Source organism: Syngnathus scovelli, chromosome 4 (assembly GCF_024217435.2).
Source record: "Syngnathus scovelli strain Florida chromosome 4, RoL_Ssco_1.2, whole genome shotgun sequence".
Taxonomy (NCBI): domain Eukaryota; kingdom Metazoa; phylum Chordata; class Actinopteri; order Syngnathiformes; family Syngnathidae; genus Syngnathus; species Syngnathus scovelli.
This window is the reverse complement of record NC_090850.1, coordinates 11,215,001-11,232,390: the sequence shown is the minus strand read 5'-3', so window position 1 is coordinate 11,232,390 and position 17,390 is coordinate 11,215,001. Positions and strand designations below refer to the sequence as shown.

The 17,390-nt window shown below is 37.1% G+C and overlaps 1 protein-coding gene and 1 long non-coding RNA gene across 2 annotated transcripts in view; both read right to left on the bottom strand.

Annotated features, from left to right (window-relative positions):
• Window positions 1-2,926: 2,926 nt before the first annotated feature.
• Window positions 2,927-13,125, bottom strand: hsd17b12b (hydroxysteroid (17-beta) dehydrogenase 12b). Its single transcript, XM_049718344.2, has 11 exons — window positions 12,833-13,125; window positions 9,625-9,671; window positions 9,439-9,514; window positions 8,793-8,900; window positions 8,552-8,616; window positions 8,299-8,343; window positions 7,837-7,871; window positions 6,453-6,534; window positions 4,923-4,988; window positions 4,665-4,814; window positions 2,927-4,070 (listed from the first exon to the last, which is right to left on the bottom strand). The coding sequence occupies exons 1-11, from the start codon at window positions 13,005-13,007 to the stop codon at window positions 3,963-3,965; spliced, it is 957 nt and encodes a 318-aa protein (XP_049574301.1). The 5' UTR covers window positions 13,008-13,125; the 3' UTR covers window positions 2,927-3,962.
• A 2,805-nt stretch (window positions 13,126-15,930) lies between these two features.
• LOC125967626 (uncharacterized) overlaps window positions 15,931-17,390 on the bottom strand; it is a 4,270-nt gene continuing 2,810 nt past the window's right edge. The window contains exons 2-3 of the long non-coding RNA XR_007480799.2: window positions 17,177-17,254; window positions 15,931-16,646 (exon numbers count right to left, since the gene is read on the bottom strand). This is a non-coding gene — a long non-coding RNA (uncharacterized lncRNA). The remainder of the gene's footprint in view (window positions 16,647-17,176; window positions 17,255-17,390) is intronic.

Here is a 17,390-nt window from a genome sequence, read left to right as displayed (position 1 = left end):
ACATAAACTTTCCCTAAATTGATCAAGGGCTATGCTATATAAATGAATATCATAAAGAATAGGGAGCCTAATTCATCAATGTTAAGATGCAGTCAAGCTAGACTATTGCAGGAATTGTTGTAGTGACGTGTGCTTTCTGTTTAGAAGTGTATCAACAGTGCCACCACATGGAAAACCTTGAAAAATAGCTTGCTGGAGACTTCAAATTTTACACATTGCTTCATTCAATACCAACATAAAAAATTGTGTGAGGTCTTTCATTTAATTGTATATATTTTTTGTCTGACAAAGAACACAGCCAACCAGTGTGATGTAAATGTATTGAATGCAGTGTCAAATCCACAGGCAAAGCATTAGGAAAATTAAAGTTTCAGCCATTTTATTAGGCATTTTATGACATCATATAGGCCTATAAATATTAATTCACATTGATTAGTTCAATCCTTGTATGCAAGAAAGTGTTGGCGAACAGCAAACAATTACAAAGCAAACAACAAAAGAAACATTTGCCAGGAAGTCTCTTCTGTCTGTCTTGTCCCTTAAGACTTCCATTTCTTCTGGAGGCATACCCAATGCCACATTTGAAGGATGCTACCCTCGATTAGCAACAGAGGATACATGGGTGAAATCAGCACCATCTGTAGCCATAACAGACTCATGTGCAATTCCAAAATGCAGGGAAACGTACAAGGTCAAAGGCTCATCTGGTGCTCCTCCTCAGGCTTTCCAAGGTCCGCAGGAAGCAACGCTGGGCCTGATCCTCCTGCAAGGTGGAGCAGTCGTCGTCCTCCTCTTCTTTAATGATCCCACACTGTAGGCAGCGGAGGCGAGGTTCACGTTGTCCTGCCCTGCAGACACAAGCCGTGGCCAGAGGCTGGGGGAACTCTTCCATCACAAGAGGCAGCAGATGGGCAGGGATCGTATCCATGCGGGTCGCCATGGTGAACCGATATGCGGACAGCAAACGTTTGCAAAAGCTGTTATCTTGTAGGGTCGCTGCTGTTGCTTTCAATCCTCAGTTTTGTGAGGCCAAAATGATGAAAGTAAAAAAAAAAAAAAAAAGGATTAATCTAATTGAGTCCAGGATGTGTTGTTGGTTGAAAGATGAAAAGAGAGACCCTGTCCCCTTCTCTCAAATTTATGAAAATGGGATTTCTGGCAGCAATTTTGTGTGCATTTGAGCAAACTGTGTCCACGACTACCAATGAGCATCTCTTTATACACAGCTCTGCAAACCACCCATTTCTTCCTATGGGCATCCCCCCCACGTACAACGCTTCTCTCACTCCTACATCCTCTGTGATGACACATTTCCGGCACTTTCCATCCCAGTGCACCGGAATCGTCTCTCAGAAACTGTTGGCATGGGAACCACACAGCAACGCTTGAGAGGAATGAAGAAAAAGCAAATGATTAGTATGGACATTGGCAATGACGATGATAAGAAAAAGTCACTGAAAGGAATTACAAATGCTAAAAAGTAGTTCTAACATCCTAACTAATCAAAGAATCAAGCAGCTGTATTGTAATTCTAAAATGTAATTATGCTGAATTCCAAAAGCAAAGGGTTTGTGAACATTATGAAAGGCTAATAAAAAATGCAATAAATATACGAAACAACTATGACATTTCAAACCATTAAACAGAGTGTTTATTATTTCCATTTAATGGATGGAGTGTTTCACAGGTTGTTCCGTGCAAATAGTTCCTCCTGTGTGTAGGTGTTAGATGAATACTGTTAGCGGCACAAATATCTGCTGTGACATAACAACTTTGAATGTGATGGAAATGGGTCAAGAATTATGGGTCACAAAAAACATTTGAACACAGTGAAACAGGCTAACTGAACCAGAGCGGCCTTTTATGCGAAATAACAAAACGAGCCAATTAACTCTCATCTTGTCATAAATTTCAACACACTGATCAACAGCAAATTTGAACAGATATTTTTACCGATTTCCCAAAAATTATTTTGTTGTTGTTGTACATCAGGGTTTTGAGATATTTGTATTTTGCCTTTGACCTATAAAAGCTCGTGCAGTAGTTTCAGAAAAAAATCCACCACTGGCTGAACCTAAAACTTAATTCATAATTAAATATGTTTCTATATTACTATTATGTGTTTTATTAGTTATTATTAGTGTAGTGTATTATTATTATATATAAAAACCAAGGCCAGATTTTGGATCAGCCCCCCTTCCCCTAAAATCTCTGAGTTACCAAAACAAAGGGTAAAAACATGATGACTAGTGTTATTGGTGAATCACTGCAAAATTGCATAAGTGAGATGATGATCTAATGTTCAAAATAAATGAGCACACGACACATTTGTTGCTTAGGGGGGACCAATAAAAAAGAGGCAAATGCTACTCTATAGACAGGAGATGGTTATTTGCAGCATGAGTGGGGGAAAAATTTATCAATGGTGTGATTTTCACTCACTGACATCAGACAAGCGTGTTAGACCCATCTAAAAATGCATACTTAGCACTTCATCTTATAGTGACAGAGTAAACACCTTTTGTGGATGCTTTGAGTCCTCCTGTATTATCTCAATTCCTGGATCTGTGACATTTTAAAGGTCGCACTGCATTTTCAAGCAGGTTCTTTCAACTACTTTCTCCACAGAGAAAATAACATTCAAGCTTGTTATTTGTCAAGCAACAAAACCCATCATATGGTCTCATATTTGTCCTGCCAGCTGGAGTAAAATCCAGCAAGGCCTTTTCCAACTGCTCTATTCCCACAGCAACAAAGCAGGGCCACAAAGAAAATCTGGCAATTTTCTGTAACAAATTACAAAACACACACACAAACCACTTGTCTCTTTTTAGGAGTAGACTGACATTTCTGCACAAATTTACCCAAAAGCTTTACAGGATGTTGAGTGTTTTAATGTATGAGGAAATTAAAAACATGAATCCACTTGACCATTTCACCCAAATATTTTAATATTCACTTCAATGCTCACTGAAGTGCATAAGACACTGGTCCTTTTTTTTTTTTTTTTACAGGCCCAAAAGGTTACAACTCTCAGTGGGGCAGTTTTGGAATGTCTCCCCAACTGTGTAAGATCCACAATGATTGCAAGTAATACTTAAAATTGAATTATTTAGCACATGACTGTTGCCATGTCGTCAATGCAGGGAAAGACAACATACAGCATGTGTCTTTGGATGCGATAAGACAGATCGTTTGTGTATCATGTAAGTAAAGTGTCTCTGTCCTCACAAAAACGTTTTGTTTCAACCAATCAAAAATGTTTACATAAAAGTGCCTTAGTGTAGCACCTCATTGAACTATAATTGCATCAATGTCAGCACTTGAGGATTTTTTTTTTTTTTTTTAATCAATCATTTATTTGTATTAGACCTCATTAGATTGTGTACAAGTACAAACATTTGTTACTCGTTTTCATTGGTTTGTCAGATAAATACAAACTTAAATCAAACATCACATTTCAGGGCAGGAAGCAATCCTAGAGAGTCCGTAAGCAAAATGGAAAAATAGCACAGCAAGTTTGAGTCAGTGATAAGAAGTCTATGTGGAGGTCCACATCACAAAAGAAAATAAGTGGCAGAAAAACACTCCAGATTATTTTTTCATTTTTAAGTGCTTTGTTAGATATGTTGAGAATTTCAACATGAAGACATTTCAGTCAAAAATGTTTTTTTATGCATCTGTGAATTACAACCTGTCATTATTAGGAATGTTAAATATAGAGTTGTGTAAGCCAAGTTGTAAATACAAAACTATTTTCAATTGGTTGATTAAAGCTGAAAACTAATACTGCGCAGTGATAGGGCTGCCTTGCATTATCTATGACGTGCACTTTCTCAGGGCAAGGGAAAATTGTCTCCCCAGCAACTGTCAGATTTTCCTTTTCTTGGTCCATGGTGATGATGATGATGGGAGTCAGAAGAGGCATGAGCACAGCTGGTCCGCTCCCGGCCGCCACTGAGCTAGCCCTGCTTCTGCTTCTTGAGGTAACGAGCACGCTGAGACAAAGTCATTCCCATCACGTGTCTGCTGAGAATACTGGCGGGGAGCAGAGATGTAGTCACCCAGCCCTGCAGAGAGAAATTACACAGTCAGCTGGTGGCATTTACAAATAACAAATTAACATTCATTAATGATTGTCAACCTACAGGAGGAACAACTGCTACAACAAGGGTACCTTTGTGAATGAAACTGTGGGCAAACTAAGACAGTCCATTTGTTTTTCCACTCTGGTAATCAATTAGGGGTAAAACAAGACAAAATGCTGCTTGGTTGAGCAGATTTAGATTTTACCTGAACAATTAAGATGCTCTCGGCTCACATTTGACTGGATTCAATTACTGCTTTAACCTTTTCTTTGCAGAATTAATTATTTTGTAAGCCTGATCAAGTGAAACCAACAAATCTGAGACCAATGAGGCAACAATCCACTATAATAAATGATTAGCGATACAAATAATCTTGATGATTTAAAATGACATGATCTGAATACAGTAAAAAGATTTAATTAACTTAAAGTCAAACCAGAGGAAAATTACGCTTGGATCAAGTCTTCTCAATCACATACTGATTTGATGCCTTAAAGTGAATGACATTAGTGGGTAGAAGTATGATAACCAGAGTGACAACTCCAGGTTGTTTTTTTATTTTTTTTTGGGCTGTACCAGGATGGCATGAGGCAGGTAACCATTGGTTTGCGTCTGGAGGCCCACAGTGTTGAGCTCAGCGGCGACATAACGCTCCGGACTCGGCTTGTCTAGCGTGGCCCTTCGGATTTTACTCAGCTTGGTTGCCACAAAAAATGGCAGAACACTCTGCAGAAAGGAAATTTTCAGGTTCATAACAAATTACCAATGTCTTATATTAAATATGTTTTTATTTATAGTAAACATGAAAAAACAACAATAAACAACTAAACAAACCTGGATGATGATCCCTTTGCTTTTGTACTCAGCTTGCAACCCTCGTGAAAAGAAGTCCACAAATGCCTATAAAACACAAATATAAACTGATTATAAATTATTACACACGGGGATAATATTGCTGTTATTGTTGATAATTCATGAAATTTTACATAGGCCGACTGACAGATTAAGTGGTGCATGTCCCCTCTGGTCTAATTATTTTCAATCTTTACTAGGGGGAGTATTATTTTGGTCCAGGCCTGCTTTATGAGTTGGTTCAATAATTCTGATGAACAACAGTTGAAAGGATATGTTTGATTTGCATTGGTTAATTTTCATTACACAGGGTCCGACATCAAGCCTTTTTGGGTGATGGCCGTGACAGTCCCTGATTTAGAACAATACTTAAAATTCATAATCATATATGTATGTTTACCTATGGATGAAATAGTACAGCGTGTAGTTTCATTGGTCAAAATGTACATGAGAAAAGATGCCTGATTTAAGTGGACAGCACAAAACCTTTTACTATTAGAAAATAAAAGCATGAATGTATTGATTTTATCAATTCATTGTCAAAGTTGATCAAGGTCGGTCAAGCAACAGCGAATTGGCCCGAGAGTCATGTGGTGCACCGGGCCATCAATAATGTCGAGCTGTGTTGCAATTTTATTATTTTATTATATTTGTCAGTTTTGAATTATTTCTGTGATCAGTGTTTTTTTTTTTGTTTGTTTTTTAAATTTGTTTTTATTACCAGGGGTAATAATGTCAGGGGGGTACCAACAAGAAAACAAAATGCAAAATATGCTTTGAACCCGGTTGTGTAATTGATATTTTGAATGTGACCATACAGATAGTTTAATCCATCTACCCATTCCTTTTCTATGCCTCTTATCCTCATGCTTTTAATATGTGGTTAATATCACACCCACGTAACATCCGAGCACGTACGTTTCATCCTGTTCTGATCTTAGTCTACATCAAAGAGTAAATCTTTTTTTCATCCTCTAGATAAGTGCGTGTTCTTCTTGTAGTTATCTTGGAGTTGAGAAAAACAGGTACAGGACATATCCTGTTAAAAGTCTAGCAGCAAGACATTATAAATACAAGGTTGATTCTTGACTGTTGCTGTTCTGTCAAAAAGAAATGGTGTGAAAACTGGATGTCAAAATGTCTTATGCTCTATCTACAATCCCATCATTAGTTCAAATCCAGGGAGCCTGGAACCTTTCCCAACTGGCTTTGGGTGATAATTGGGCAATAATTGCTTCCAATACCTTTTGTGTCATTTTCTCCTGTTGACCTTGGAAGTACCAGGTACTCTTGTACTACCACCCAGTACGTGTGATCCTCCCAATGCTGATAAAACCCCTCACAAGCCCCTCTTACTGTACTCTCTCCTACAGTCATGGAGGCATTAGTATGACTGCACACTGCCTCATTTTGACTTTTGTTCTTGCTTTAATGTAGTTGTAATAAAACATTGTTATATTGAGAATTTAAGCCACTTAATTTTACATTTGGATTTTGCAATAACTGCTTCACCTTGGATGCAGAGTAGACTGTCAGCAGAGGAACTGGATACATGCCACTGGCAGAAGAGATGTTGAGTATAGCGCCCTTCTTCCTGAAATCATACATCAGTTCATGTTTTTTAACTTTGAACCATAAAAAAAAAGTATACAAAATAATTGCTACATGCAACAAACTCTTAAGAAAACAGGGGTTGTGTATGAGGGCTTGGCGATTATGGAAAAAGAATGATTTTATTCAACTACCAAAACTCAACAAATCAGCACTACCATCGAAGCCTCATGCCCACTGATCTATGCATATTGAACACTTTATTTTAAACACTATTATTTTCTAGCTATAATGTGCAATTTAATCCTAATGCATTTTAATTTTGCTGCATTGCATCTTTCCACACATTAAAACTGAATAAGAATCTCCCCCATCTCGGTGGTATTGATTTATCTTAATTAGTTGTTCCATTTTTATTTTGACAAATATTGGGACTTACTGGTATAACCACCGGTGAGAAAAAAAAAAAAAGACAGACTAAGCCAGGAAGTGGGTTTTCATCCGTCTCTGTAATCGGCCCTAACCGGGTCAATTACCGACTGACAGAAACACGGCTGTCTTGTCTTCCATGTGTAATCCGCCAATGCAGACCAAATCTGACATATCACGACGCGCTGCGTGACTCGTGTGGTGTTTGTATGCGGGGGAGTGACTTTACTTAGCTTCAAATTGACAAGAGGAGGAGCACTTTCCTCCGTCAAAGACACGGCCAGTCAATCTGGTAACCGGCAGTGGTTGTGTTGGCAGCTAAATGCTATCTCGGCTGCCACTTAAGTAGTTGTAAACCATTCAATCCACTCAGATGATACCCCCAACTGATTAAGAAAGCTGGCTGTCACAGCAGTGTCTTATAAAAGTTTTCAAATAACCCGGAAGTGGGTCCTGTGAACAGTAAATTAGCCAGCTAATGAGGTTTAAAGCTTTATGATTGTGTATAATGAAACCTTGGAATTGATTGGGTTTGGATTATGACTTTGTTTTGTTGTTCTGCATTTTTTTCGGACTGACGATTGACAGACCGGTGAAGGACGCCCTATCCAATGACAAGGACGGACGGGGACGGGGGACAATTATATAATGAAGAAGGACGGCGGAAGGAGGGCGAAAGGGTGCTCAAGTCCTAGACGAAGGATGGACCGGCAAAATTTTGTCTCTGGTCCTTTCTGCGAGAACCGTGCACAAGCATCCTGATTAGTTATTGTTTTTTACAAACATAGAAAGGGGTCTGTAGTTTGGGAGCTATCAGACTAAATGTACAAGCCACGGTAAACAACAGCTACAGTGGCAAATGTCCATTTGTAAAATTGTTGGCTTGAGCAAAAAAACAAAAACAAAGATCTCTCACCTCTCAGCCATTTGAGGCAGAACAAGTCTTGTCATCTGGTAGTGTGACAAAGAGAAAATAAAATGTCAACAAGAGAAAAAAATCAGAAATCCAAAAACAAGGATCAAAATGTGTTGAAGTGCTTGTCCATTTGTCAGTGCATGTGTGGGTTGTGTGTGTGGTGAGACAAAGAGATGAAGACAACAAAAATAGATGTGCAGGTAATTTGAAGATTCACTAAATGATTGTTAGTGGACATGTTAAGAGAGCAGGATGGTTGTTGCTCTTGGGAAAACCAAAAATGAACAAGAGAAATTGACAATGCTTCAAGTGATTCAGTGAATCCTTTTTGCTAGAGTGTGTTAATGGTTTCGAGGTCATGTTGGACAGTCACATCAAAGATACAGAACAAAGACAGCTGACCAAACAAGCCATGACAAATTATGACTTTTTTCAAACAAGATTTGACTTTACAGCACTTACCTGGCACACTGATGTTATGTTGACATTCACCAGCGTGTCAATGAACTGGAAAAAGGATAACAGAGCAAGACATTAAATGCGTGCATTTGTACATAGAAACGTGGTATCCAGTACGAATGATACAGACCCGAAGATAACACACTGAAAATGAATGCAAATTATGTCTGCAGTGTGAACAAAACTTTTGCTTGCTTCATAGAAGCATGAATCATTCATGGGCAACTAGAGACAAATGATTGGGACACTAACTTACAGTATCGAGACTGGGGACGCTGAGGAAGAATTCTGGGTAAGAATAAGATATTCCAACATTGTTCACTGTTGACATACAAAAAAGATTCAAGATTCAGTCATTATTTTTCCCCAATGCAACCAGATGGGGGCAGCAGAAGACTAAAGAGGAAACATTTGCTGGCAATAGAATTATGGACAAAACATATTCATAAGAGCAGATGTTGATTCAAACTGTTCTAGACATGAAGGTCGGATCTTACCCAACACTCCAATCTCCAGTCCTGCAAGTGCATCTTCAATCTTGGAGTAAATGTTGACTGAACTGAAATCTGCTGCAATGGTTTTTGTCTCCACACCACATTTTCTCTCTGTGGGTATGAATAAGCACGTGCATGTTCAGAACTATAAATGTTAGGGACCATAATCACATTTATACCATGAGCAAGTGCGCCCAAAAATCTGCTATTGTACAGTATGTGTGAGAATAAATGCATCCAAAGAGAAGCTAAAGAAATAGCTCTTAGTCTACGAGGAAAACTCTCCTAGAAGAGGCTGAGTAAATTTTGGCGTACAGTTTCATGACATTCTGTGAAAACTCTCTTTTAAATGACAGTACTCTATTTAGAACATGTATTTTCATTACTCATCTTTACTTTTGGTAAAAGTTGAATATTTCAAATTCTTTGGATCAGACTATGTGGTCATAACTAATAAATGCTGTGCAGCCCACATTTTTTTGTTGCATTCCCCTGATTGAAATGTAAATGTTGTATGTATTCCATTGGTAAATTAAACTAGATACTGCTGGGAAAAATATTAGTTGATCATAAAAAGAAATAAAAATGTAAATTCATTTAATTTTTAGGAATATAAATGATTGGAGGTTTTATGAACTTTATTCCTTACCAATTGCTTTGGAAACTTCATCCAGCTTCTCTTGAGAGCGACTAATCAGCACAATGGAGAAGCCCCTGCGTGCCAGCTAAGAAAATTACAGCATAAAAATTAGGCCCGTTACTTGGATAATGTCGAAATTATACTACACATGGCATATATGTGTGTGTGTGTGTGTGTGTGCGTGTGCGTGTATACCTCCTCTGCATAGGCTTTGCCGATACCATCTGTTGCTCCCGTCACAACTGAGAACAAAAATAATAGTGTGACTAAGAAGACCTCATTTCAAATCATTTTGTAAAGTCACATAACATGGAAAGAATGTACACAATCTACAATAAAACTGCTCTTGGACATTATATTACAATAAAGCAGAGAATGAAACAGAGCCCATGTAATATACCATTTTAATAACAGTGCATTTTAGCGAGACATACGTACATGTTTAATTTTACTTGCCTCGAGCAGCATTCTAGATTCTACTGAGTAGCAATTCACTTTTAGGATGAGAAAAATAAACATACTGTACGTTGAATTTATGCCATGTAAAAAGGTCCTACAGCTATTGTCTACTTTCAAGCTCACGTGGGCTTTTTGATTTATATTCACTAAAGAAAATAATACCAAAACAGAAAGAAAATAGTATAGTATAGTATAGTTTGCCCAAATAAATCTGCTAATGCTGAAACACGAATGTGTAAGGGTCCGCCGTACTACCAACATCAGAGTGTAGCTATTTTTATTCTTATTGCTGCGGCTAAAACACAAAATTGTGTTTTTTACAATCATCTCTTTTTTTAACCATTACATCGCCTCGGTTGTTTCCATCTCTTGTCAGTGTGGTCGTTTAGAGTATAGATGGTGGCAAGCATTCTCCAGGGCTGCAGTGCGATCAAACATAAGTGAGAGAGGGGGACCGTGAAAGAGAAAATGACAAACATCAACACAGGAGATCCTAGGGGCAGCTAAAAATAGAACAGAGAAGAGGAGTGGGAGAGCGTCTGCAAGCGCAATGAGAGAGAAACAGATGATAGGTTATTTTAAGACATGGATGGACGAGGGGAAACATTTTTTGCCAGCTAACTTTTTTTTTCCCAACCCAAATTTAAAGTAGATTAGCAAAAAAAAATCACTAAGAAAGGCAACTGTGATATTTTTTTAAATATTTAATCATTTTAATCATTAATTCATGAATCAAATAATCATTTAATCATCAAAACAATTAACATCGACTTCATAGAGCCAATTTTAGGAAGTCAGATTGCAAGCTTGTATTACACCAAAAAAATAATGCTATTAAAATGTATTTATTTAACATTTCCTGAGCTACGCAAGGCAAATGAGAACCGTTATTCATTTGCAAGGCTGAATTGGTAGCAAATAGTAAAGTAAAACAAGAAAAATGTTTTGCGACACAGATTTGAAAGAAAATGTGTTTTATTACGTTCCACTGTCAGAGCAAAGATGTTTGGGGAAGTAATGGAATTTCTGTTGATAACAGAGGGAACGATTCAAATCGAAACCTCGAGTGAAGCACTGGCTGCATTGGGCTCAGAATGGACTCTCTACCAGGAACAGAAGCATCACTGTACTAAACTCCGTGCTCATGTTCAAGCCACTGCGCTGACACAATGTGAAACAATGGCGAGTGGTGTCACAACACACTCCACAAATGCAGCAGACGAGCTGCACCGATGCTGCTATTACGGGTGTGCAACTTTCAACAAAAGACAATTTGATATCAACTAAAAAAAAAATAAGCCAGGTAAGTTTTGCAGAGTACAGAGCTAAGAACCTTTAAAAATTAACTTCCAGAACAATTTGCCTGAATTTTCTTTTCCTTTTTTTTTTTAATTACGTCTAGAACATGACAGTCAATTGGGATAGTCAGGATAAAAAAATTCTACATGCTGTTCAATTGTACAACATTACTCTAGAAGCACAATTGGTAATAAATTATGGCTTCATTAGTTATTGTGGACATGTGTAATACTTTTTATTACCAAGATGGGAGTATAAAAGAAATTAAAATGGTGAATTGTATTACATTTTGAATGCCCTAGTGAGTATAAGTGGTTTAGAGAATAAGATAACCTAAAACTTGGATGTCAAAGTGATCATCCGAAATGTTCTCAATGGATTTGCGATTATATTGAGTGTTCATATTGGTCCACAAAAGTCAGGAATCCAACAGTCGGCAGAAAATTCTCATCCATGCAAGTAACAAAAAAAAGGTAAAAGAAATCTGCGCAAAAGAATTTGTGAATGTCAAATTGCAAATGTGTGTATTCACTGTATAGTCAATGACTATACAAAGTGCATCATAGCCACTCTCTCACACGCAACTGATGAACCAGGACGCCAAGGATCCAAGCCCTGATGTGAAACTTTATGAATGGCTCAATTCCTGTTACATAATAAAGCTGTCGGCTCAATCGCAACCACTTGAGTCAGGCAAAGTTTGTGAATGAGGACGCAAACGAGGCTAACGGGCTCCTTTGCCTCACTGCACACTCTGACTTGCTCTGCATGCGTAATCAAAAATGTAAAAAAAAAAAAAAATTTGCCAACTTCCATTTTTGGCCTCACAAAAAGAGATTAAATACGACCTCAACTCACACGCTCAAGATTGTCGGTTTCTCCAGCAGACTAATGTGCATTAAACAGATTGATTGTATTATTCATCTTATTACATCAGCAAGAAAATGTTTTGATTTTTTACATTTAGTGGTCCATTAGCGGAATTTAGGTTTCTGCACCACAGCAAGCCTTTCAAGGATCCTGCACCTTGAGGTTTGTGGGACTCCAGAGGCACCGACCGGCAGCTTCAAATACCTGTTTGCTGGTTTGTAATGGCATTGTAGCAGCTGCTCTCTTTGCCTGGCAGAAACCTTCCTCATTCTGCCTTTATCTGCCCAAACCCATCTGTGCGCTGAATCAGCCACAAACATCTTTACAGTACGATGGTCACACTCAAGTTTATGTGAAATATCTAATGTTTTCATACCTTGTCCAAAAGCATTGCACTATTTGATGATTTTCGGCTGATCCTTTTTCTTTCCCATGTTGCAAGAAACCTGTGGCCTGCTTAATAATGTGGAACATCATCCTGGTCGTTTTCCTTTAATTGGTGCTTACCTGGCAGACTAATTATCAAAGGTGTCTGAAATTTATGATCATTCGTCATCTAGATTTATATACTTTGGGTTATTGGCATATTCAATCATCATAATTGGTATTTTTTCACACGATTTTTAACTTGCAAGTGTCTCAACAAAATGTTTATGTGACTGTTATTATTATTATTTATATTTTCATTAAATCAAAGAACAAATGTTACACATGCATTCAAGAAATAAACCAAATAAATAAAATACACACAGACACACATACAACTACTACTCACCGGCCCATTTGCCAAGTTTAGCGGGTGATACCAGCTTCCCGTTGCCCAGCACCCACACCTTGATCCCGGCCAGCAGCCGATAAACGGAACACACCGACAGCCAGGCCGCGGTCACAGCTCCGAGCCAGAACAGCGGCGTCTCCACGGCCCGGACCACATGTTCAGTGGGGATCATGCTTGCCCAATAACGCACACCGATTGTGCTTATTGATAAGTAAGCGTGTCTCGTAGTGAACAAAGTGTAAGAATTGACACGGGATGTAGTATTTAACTTCCGGGTTGGTCGTAATAGACGTGTGATTGGATATTTGTCTTCTTCTGATATTTATTCCAACATTATATACCAACAATTGTAAACATTACTGCCCTCTGCTGCTCATTATGGTCTCCAGCCAAATGCGCAGTGTCAAAGTTAGGGATATTGCAAACATTTTTGTGAAATGTTACCAATTCATATGGGGTAGTTATACTCCACTTCCAGGGGACATCATGATTGATATTTATACTGCTCATTGTTGCATCAGAATTAATGGACAGTGACCGAGTGGTATGGGAAATGGAAGGATGGTTGAATGAATGGCTTATGTATTTTTACACTATTACAACAACACACAAAATACATACACATTTGTTGAGCCACCCCTCCACCACATTCACCTTGTACCACCCAAACTGGCAGGGATGATGTTACAGCCACAAGAGGGTAGTGCAGATCAAGTTTACATAGAAAGAAATCTTGAACTAGTGTTCTCTGAAAAATCTGAAGGCAAAAAGCAAAAAGTTCAAATTAAATTGAAGGAAAAATCAACCAATATTACTGGTATTTTTGTATACATATATGAACGCTATCATATCAAACATTTTAAAGAATTAAATCGTTTTTATCTATGTTCTCTGAAAAATCTGAAAAATTTGAAGACAAAAAGCAAAAAGATGCGTTCAAATGAAGTTTAAAGAAAAATCAACTAATATTACTGGTATTTATTTATACATACTATATATGAACACTATCATATCAAACATTTTAAAGAATTAAATCAAATTTCCCCCTAATGTTTGCAATGAGAGGGTTTATTAACCTCAAGAAAGCATTTGCCACCATAACCCACAAATCTTTCTGGGAAAAAAATGGAACAGTATAAAAGTACAGAATCATAGGGATAGAACTTCAATGGCTGAAGAGTGACAGGAGCCAATTTGCGTGGGTGAGGCCTCATCTCGTCCGACAGACAAAAACCTATATGATTGCAGATAAGATCGTGTAACTCAGAAAAAATTGTTGTTAAAATATGATGCATTTTTCCCCTGCTGAGGCCACTCAAACAGATTTAAGGGGGGGAAATTTGGAATTTTATGTGTAATACAACATAGTTGCCAACAAACTATATTGGAAATCCAGATAAATCAAGTAAGGTTAAAAAAAAAATCCAGAATTACTGTATTAATTAAGCGCATTGGTGTGTTAATAAATGTTCTTAACCATAGAACTACGTATAAAAACTGTTTTATTGTGGATTTATTTTACTCTGTTTAACTTATGTTGTGTTGCCAGCAAAACAAAAAAAAAGAGCTATACAAACAACGTTTGATCAAATAACCACAGCAATCCATAATTTATTAAGAAACGGGCATTAATGTTCTTGGACTTAGTGGATCTGAAAACAACACTCATCCTGTTCAAATCACGAAACAACCTGCTTCATAAAAAGTATTTTTTAACAAAGAGAGGGAAGATATGGTCTTTTTGGAATTTTAATTGGAAACAAAACAGAAGCAGCACAGTTCTGAAACTTACCGTTACGTGTGTTTCTGTCCAGGGACTGAAGGTATGGAATGTATTTTGGAATGGTTGAAGTATAGTACAGACACATCTTAACCGACAAAAGGTATAAAGAAACAATTATGGATAGCTATAAAAAGGACTCAGACAAAAGTCAAAGAACAACATCATACGTGTTGCTCATACTCACAATTTGAAAAGACAAATAAAAAAGACAAATAATGGTAACAAAATGATATAATGTAGCTATTAAAACTGATGTCAAGGCTTGAACATCAATTAAATATGGTAAATGATAGCCATGATGGTGTAATGGTGACGACGGAAATGGTGAGAAGACAACTGTGCTCACCTGATACAATCTGTAGTATGTTTAAAATAAACAAACAAGCAATCTGTTTTGATGTTTTTTGTATTGAAAATTACTTTGTGCATTTTTCTTTTTATGTGTAAATAAGGAAGTAAGTCTGTCAAGTGAAAATAACGGCTGTGACTGAGGAGGGGGTGTTTTTCACAAGGTTAAGCTGCAAACTTTACTTTTCAAGGATACAAAACAGACTAATATGCAAAGATCTGCAAAACTGTAATATGGGGTTTTCATACAATGCTTTGTTCTTGTGAGTTTGATGGGGGGTGGGCTTTATTTACCGACACTTGTTTTTTTATAAAATCAGTAGAAATGACAACAGTACACCAATGTACGCTATGCACAATGCAGCCAAGTAGAGCAGACAGCATGGGTCCATAATGTGTGCAAGAGCGTTATATAAGAGCATTGCTACTAAAAATAGAAATGCAGCAATGGTAAACAGGAGTCTAAACTGTTTGCCTCTGAGCTTTCAAAGGAAACCTGAATGAAAGTTAGATTAAAGCACCATCTCACCCAGAAACAGAGCAGATGTTGATTATAACCGTCGGTGCTTGTAGGCACACACGAGAGGAGTGGTCCTCATCTCTCATGTGAGTGAGTGAGTGTGACTGATGAAGTCATCTTGGACTGCCCTGTGACTTTGACAAAACAACACAAGGTGTAAATTCCTAAAAGATGCATTAATTAACCAAAAGATAAGATAAACTATTCATTTATTTGTCCCAGATGGGTAAAGCTGTAACACTGAGAAATTCAGCACAGTCAAGTTTTCGGTTTATTTGTTTGACTTGCTTCTTTATTTTTTTAAATAAGATTTCAAAGGGTTTTGGTTTAATTTTGTTACTGCATGGGCACCTCTGCATTATGTTAATACAGCTGAATAACACTCATCTTGAAACAAGACATTTGAGTTAAAAAAATAAAATAAATAAAACGACACACAATGTATAAAGGCCTTTAGAAATCATTTTATTTCTATTACATGTTTGATGCATAATGGTAATCTTGTTTTTTACTTAGATTATCAAAAATCATCATACGTATAGAAAGACATTCCAAGGTGTGGACTTGCTTTAGCAAAAATACATTGAATTAAACTTAAAGGATAGCTCCAAACTATAGATATTGAACAACAAAAAAAACAACAACAAAAAAGAAATTAATTCAGCACAATTTAAGGCAGTTCAAAACTGGACAAAAACACTCATGGATTTTATAACCTTGCACTACAATGAAAATTCACATAGCCTGGACAGACTGCCAGTAAATATTTTTTTTCCTCCTATAAAATGTGTTAGCTACAGTTTTACGCATGCCTGCCAAGCAAGGGTGCCATATGTAGGATTATGAATAATTATCATTTTACACATCAGCAACATGGCCATGACAAAAAAAGTATCAAAACAAGAATTCAAACTTGCAACATAAATTACAAATGCACACTGCACACACAAAACATATACTTAGTAAAACTTCATAATAAGATGTAAATGTAATGATACAGTATAAGTACAAATAAATATATAATGTTTCTTCCTACAAAATATCTATGGTATTTCTCATCTCCACTGTAGTACTTACCATACTGTGATTCTATTCCAGCAGGGGAACTTCTGAATATTTGTGCGTCACTCCTTTCCCTATTTCCACTACTTCACGGGAACCTGTCCAACAAGGGCAAAAATATTGACAGTTCACAGCATAAACCTCAAATTTCCTATATATGGACGCAATGTCAAGAAATTATAGATGAGAGCCTTTGTGTCAAAGCTGCACTGCATCCTTTAATATGTGTGACCTTGGGAGTCACATTAAAAACAAATCTTATCAGTGAGGGATGCACAAAACGTATTCACGGACAATTATTCTGCAACGTAAATTCCTTTGCCAAACATACAAATGAGACTCAAATAGGTCACACAGAAAAAAAGGGCAAAATGTTGAAAATATTTTGAGCAGTTAAATTATGTCTATTTCAGAAGTGAGACAAACAACATAAAATCATATGCTCTGTGTGTGCACATTAAAATAAGACAGCTAAACAAAAGACGTTTTTAAATAGTGATTTGTCTAAAAAAAAGAAAAGAGCCAGATGAGCTTTTTGCACTGTCTAGAAAGGATGGTTTATATTTAATATTTAGCAAACATAAAGTTCTGTATCGTATACATTTAGGAAGACGGGTTTGGCCCTTACGTTTGTTTTTGCAGCATTTCCATTTTGTGCTTCCGTGATTTGAGCCGCATGAGTCGTCATCTATAAAACTGTGCGAACCTGTTTGACAAACAGTAAAATGTACATAAAATATTTGTGCGTGAATAAAGAGAAACCAATTATGCACAGCTTATATAGATTTAATAATGCATATGTCATTAACAAAAAACTATTGACCAACTGAAATTTAGAGGTG

Bases quoted from the DNA above. Each gene is read 5' to 3' on its own strand.
- hsd17b12b (XM_049718344.2), bottom strand. From the start codon at position 13,007: ATGATCCCCACTGAACATGTGGTCCGGGCCGTGGAGACGCCGCTGTTC. The intron at 8,617-8,792 runs GTAAGATCCGAC...GTATGTCAACAG, and splicing joins ACTGGAGATTGGAGTGTTGG to TGAACAATGTTGGAATATCT. The intron at 6,535-7,836 runs GTGAGAGATCTT...GTATGATTTCAG, and splicing joins CTGCCTCAAATGGCTGAGAG to GAAGAAGGGCGCTATACTCA.